We start from the raw sequence: 5670 nt of genomic DNA, 5'->3' as shown, positions 1-5670 counted from the left end.
CAGAACCATTGAACAAAGCTTAAAGAACTGTGGGAGTAAACATGAATATCAGTGCTGCCTCGTGGCAGGAGAACATGTAAAAGCAGACATGAGCAACTGTCAAAACTTCAACTTGAAAATAAAGAGTGGAGCTTGGCTGAACACACATCTTTCTGCTTCAAACCAGAAGTTGCATAATGTAGCTTTAAATTTGTTAAAATATTAAGTCATACCTATAATTAGTCTCCAGGCCTGTCACACACACTTGTGAAAGTCAAACTTATACATGTACAACAGAGCAAAGGCCTGAGCACCAAAGGTAGAATATTGAATCAGTGACGCAGAGTTTGTTATTGTGGATTACCTCAGAGACTGTGGCTCTGTATCCACAGCTGTGTGTCCATCAATGACTGCACCACTAATATGGCTGTGTTCAAAGCGATCACATGGGTCTTCCATTTGCTCTACCCCCTCTTCCTCTGTCTCTTCTTCTCTTTCCAAAAAGCTGTGCTGGTCCCACAGTTCCTGGCCATCACACACTTCAATCCCAGAATCCCCTGTGAAGCGCCTGTACCTGCCCGGTGTCGAGTCTTTGTTGGGGTTGGAAGCACTTTGAAGTTGGCTGTGCGTGACCTCCGGAGTAGCAGGGAGCACTGCATCAGCATCACTAGAGATGGAGATTGCCGAGTGGGGGCCAGGAGGCTCCCCAGGAGGGTCTGTGGGTGGAGGTGCTGACTGCAGAGGGGTGTAGGGAGGTGGAGGCGTGACTGGCCTGTCAACTACCTCTTCATAGGCTGGCAGCAGGTAGGTGGGCAAGAATCCTGGACAATAACACAACATAGACAAGTCATGTGATGATGACAGTCAGGTACGACGACTAAGCACACTTCTACTAAACATTGTCATGATCACAAAGAACATGATTATAGAGGTCAAAGCTGTATTCATCAATATTTTTTATAATAACAAGGGATCAAATGACATGAGTGAAGTTAAAGACATCAGTCATAGTGATCAGCCAACAGAAATATCACCAACTGTGCTCTGCGGTGCTGTTGAAGTCTTACTCAGACTTAAAGCCTCATATTATCTGTACAAGCACGGAGTGTTTGGTACTGTCACTAGCTCACTCTTGTTAATTGTGGGAGTGTGCGTGTTACTGTGTGGACGTGTGAGTGTGTACATCACAGGGGCACAGTAGGTGATTAAAATCATCTGCGTACCTGTTTAGCACTGTTTGATTGAAACAGAGAGGCTTTACTTTCTGTTGACCGATACCGCTTATTTTTGTCATGTCCTGTAAGTATTACTGCTTTTTTGGGGGGGGGGGACAATGGTAGGGGGAACACAACCTGTGCTGTAAGGTAAACACAACGTGTCGCACAGACCTCCCTGCATTAGCCTTCTCACTACACTATCTTCTGCTCAACTTTACAAGGTATTTTTACACAGATCGAGGACTGTGGACCAAACAGGCTTTACATATGGGCATGTGAATAGACTTGGTAAACTGTGACCCTGTGTCTTGTACATGGAGTTTGTGACTGAAAGTTGTAGAGGGACTTGGATCAGCACCAATTCCTTTTTTTTCCTCACATAAGTTTTTATTTAGTTTTTTTATATAAACAGAAAAGCTCAACCACACCAAGATGAAAAATAATACAATAAAACACACAAACCAAAAAAATAAATAAGTAGCAATGGTTGGAAATATTTTAGATAGGCATTTATTTAGTAATTGTCTCATATCATTGTAAAAAAATATATTTTAAAAATGTATTCTCTTTGACTATCATAAACGTATGTCAACTTTTTTGTAACAAAAATGTCTTGGCCAATTTCCAGCCGTTGTGTTTACATGAAGTTATTTCTAACACGTCTCTGTGTTGTGTTGCAGAGATATCTCCTAAAGTTAGCACAGCTAGCTGAGCTCCGTCCAGCCTGTAATATCACTTGTTCCTCTAGAGGTGATAGTGAGTCAGTGTAGCTGCAGTCTGCCCTCAGTACAGAGAGAAGAAGTACAGCTGCTGACGCTCTTGTAAATATTACAGACATAAAACATATGTCTGGTAGTTGTTCTATATGGTCGAAATTCTGTAATATTAATGGCTGTCAAAAAACAAGTCAAGCGTAAACTCAGCCCTACTCACATTTTTTGAAGTTTTGAAGTTCTGACCTCATCTCTTTTGTATGATCAGCACCAATCTTTATAATGCAAATTGTATTAGTGGAGTTCTAGTTGTCAGCAGCTCAGTTCGACAACTTGTTGCACAGAAAGCTATCATCTTATATTTCACATTGGATTTACAAACATGTATAATGTGCGGTTGGTAATGTGTCTGACACCCTGTTCAGACCTGGTATTAACATGATCCTATCATAAGTGGACAGCTACATACAGGAGTTAATGCCCTCAAGACACATTAAGATTCAATAACGTCTGGACAAATTCTTTAAGCAGTCTTGAGCCACATTGTATACTAAATGTATGCGTGTTGCTCACAGAGAGAGGTGATCCACAAAAGCTTATAATAAGATGATGGAACAGTGTTTCCCCCATATTCATTCTGCAAGGGTGCAGCTAAAACAGGCACGCACATTTTTTGAAATGGAAACGTAGGCTAGATGGTTATTCGCATATAGCGCGGGGAAGTGAAATCTAATCACAAGTGGTCACTCGAGACGCAAGTGTAGACACATTCTAATGCCAGTCCTGAGAGGTAGAAACTAACTATGTGTGGAATGTGTAGAGGCAGCAGCATGTCAGTCAGCTACTTACTGAGATAGAGGGGTAGGTGAGAGTTGTTGTGAGCCTCTCTGTACGCGATGAGGTTAATCTCGTTCTGCCGGCGCTGCTGCTGGAAGCGCTGCTTGGAGCGCCAGTGCTGACATACACAGCAGCATGTCAGGATAATAATCAGAGCCCACACCAACCAGAACCCTGCAGGGAGCCCACATTACAAAACACACTTACATATCTTCACAATTGTAAAAATAAATATTCTTAGCTTCAGTACTAAAAACAAGTACAAACACATTTCAAACCAAACCAATTGCATAATTTTTAATGCTGTTGAGATACAAAAAGCAAATATTTACCGTGCCAACTTTCATTAGGTGTTTTTGACAATATGGCACTGCTGAAAAATAAGTGAGATCTGACACACTGTCTTATAACGCAATACTATACACTAGAACTTCCACCTTGGCCACTTCCACTGGTTGACCTTGATAATCCTTGCATCCAAAAAATTAATCTTTAATTAAAAAACAGCAGAGGTTGATCTGAAAGGTTGAGAGTCCTTATGTTACATGTGCAATGTTAATGAGACAATCAGGCAGCAAAACAAGTGCAAATTTGAAGCGACAGATTAGACACAGGGCAGTTTTGTGTATTCCTGCTTCATGTCATTTATGATGAGAAACCATTCAAACCGTCAGAATGAATAAAGAGGAGGTGGTAACTCACACCATAGTTCATAGTAGTAGCTGCAGCACTGTGTCTCTCCACAGCAGTGACCCGACTCACATATGTAGCTCTGGTTATTTACTCCCTGGCATACCAGCTTGGCCTGTAAATACACAAACATTCCACTCTGTCACAAGCTACTAAAACAACATACACCATTGTGACACAGTGATACCAAAATATCAATAAGTTGTTTGGTCTATGAAATATCAGAAAATGTTGATCAGTTTTTTTCATCCTCAAATGTCTTGTTTTGTCCACAACTCAAAGATACAGTTTGCCATCATAGAGGAGTGAAACCCCCCCCCCCCCTGAAAATGTTAACATTTACACTTCTGATTTTTGTCTTTTTTTTTTCTGCGGATCAACTGAATGTGTTGTTTTACATACTGAAGAAATCAAACTTGAGCTCAGCGCCTCTGGAATCAGATATCACATTGGCAGAGTAAACACTGCTGCATCACTCTGACCTCACTGGAGCTGCAGTACAGTCAGCCACTACTGTAGATGTGCGGACACTTAAAATACCATTTATTTCTTCAGAAGTAGTAGGCCTCATACTCTAGAAGCAAAGACTAATTATTTGACACGTAATACATCTAACCAGCCAGTATGATTAGATTCAAATGTGTCACTTTCAGTCATCACTGTTATCCAGATTTGTGGCTAGTGCTTACAGCTACTTTTCCCATTTCAGTCGGAACCATCAACATGCGTTTAAGCCAAAAAAAGTAACATTAGGATAGGCAATCCTGTGATGACATATCTGTTCATTACTCATGGTAGCATTATACCATGAGTAATGAACGGATATGTCGTCACAGGATTGCCTATCCTGATGTTACTTTTTTTGCTCTAGAGTTTTACACCATATTCTTTGCCCTGATTAGGAATGTCAGATGTATTGTCACTGTATAAATATTCACATATTCATGTGACCACACATATGTAGCTCGTGGCACGATGTTATTGCCCTTAACATCTCACCTGTCAGTCTTTATCCAGAATCACACAATCTGAAGGGATAAGCCTTTAACCACAACACCAGTAGCTATCACTACAGTATAAAGTATATCTCATTAGATTTGTTAAGTATAAAGTATAATGAGTTTTATAGCTATGCAAACACCCTGCGTGTAAAACATCCCATGACACTAGCTACTTTAAATCTACGACGTAATATTATTTCAGAATTAATGTTTAATCTCTATTCATATTTAACGTTATAGGCCTGATTCGGGACCGTCATAGTAACGTTATAAAACAATCATTGCTGATCATTGTTCACGAGTTCCGTGATCAACTAATCCTTCGTATGACTTGGTGTAAAACAGAAACCAAAAGGTGTGTTTCTGCCCATCCCTGCTAACGTTAATCTCACCTAAATTAGCTAGTAACAACATGCTAGTTTAACTGCACTGCTAACTTTAGTAACGTTACCCATGTTTGTGACTGTTGGGACGTATACGAAAACTGGCACACAAAGTAACGTTAGTTTTAAAAACCAACTCACACGCTTGTAGTTACAGGAAATAAACAACTTACTTGGTCAGTCAAAATAGACGAACAGATTTTTAGCTAACAGGCCAACTAAATTAGGCTAATATAGCTAAATAAGTGTAAAAGAACGTCGACTAGCTGTTACCTCTGCAACGGTGGCCGCTGTCACCACATTTTCTTGTCCAACGTTGAACTTCATTGACACCATTGCCAAAAACATTAGATACTAATGTCTGATAACCACGAAAGTGTTAATTAACAGTCGCATTGTTAACAAAACGTCGGTGGCTAACCAAAACAAAACAAGTCCAGCTAAACTTCAACAACTGTTCACTCAGCTCGCTCTCACTCTTCTTCTTCCTCTTCTTTTTCCGGAGGACTAGGCACAGGTTAGTGCATTGCTGCCTCCCACCGGTTTCAAAAAAACACATTGCTGTTTTTCTCTCTGTGGTCTTGATGAAGTGTACTAGCTACTGGCTCTCTCTTTTTGGGAAAATGTTTTTACTCCCAATTTGCTTAATTCTATAAATAAAATCCTCCTTTTTTTATTATTTTATTTATAGAATTAAGCAAACTGGGAGTAAACACATTTTTATTCTATTCATTCTATGCCAGCATAGTTCATCAGGACATGTTGAAAAGACTCCAGAACTCCAAACTGTTCACAGTTGTCTCTGTATTTTCCCACTAGCATCAAGCCACTAGCTAGTCCACAATGTACC

The 5670-nt window shown here is 40.2% G+C and overlaps 1 protein-coding gene across 1 annotated transcript in view; it reads right to left on the bottom strand.

Moving 5' to 3' along the window:
- wbp1la (WW domain binding protein 1-like a) overlaps positions 1 to 5343 on the bottom strand; it is a 6466-nt gene extending 1123 nt beyond the window's left edge. The window contains exons 1-4 of the mRNA XM_029450594.1: positions 5094 to 5343; positions 3449 to 3551; positions 2759 to 2920; positions 1 to 800 (exon numbers count right to left, since the gene is read on the bottom strand). The exon at positions 1 to 800 is cut by the window's left edge and continues 1123 nt beyond it. Of these exons, the coding sequence (XP_029306454.1) occupies positions 340 to 800; positions 2759 to 2920; positions 3449 to 3551; positions 5094 to 5168 (801 nt within the window). The 5' untranslated portion in view covers positions 5169 to 5343 and the 3' untranslated portion in view covers positions 1 to 339. The remainder of the gene's footprint in view (positions 801 to 2758; positions 2921 to 3448; positions 3552 to 5093) is intronic.
- Positions 5344 to 5670: the final 327 nt, after the last annotated feature.

Source organism: Cottoperca gobio, chromosome 15 (assembly GCF_900634415.1).
Source record: "Cottoperca gobio chromosome 15, fCotGob3.1, whole genome shotgun sequence".
NCBI lineage: Eukaryota > Metazoa > Chordata > Actinopteri > Perciformes > Bovichtidae > Cottoperca > Cottoperca gobio.
The sequence above is the reverse complement of the archived record's forward strand: the minus strand, read 5'-3'. Positions and strand labels throughout refer to the sequence as shown.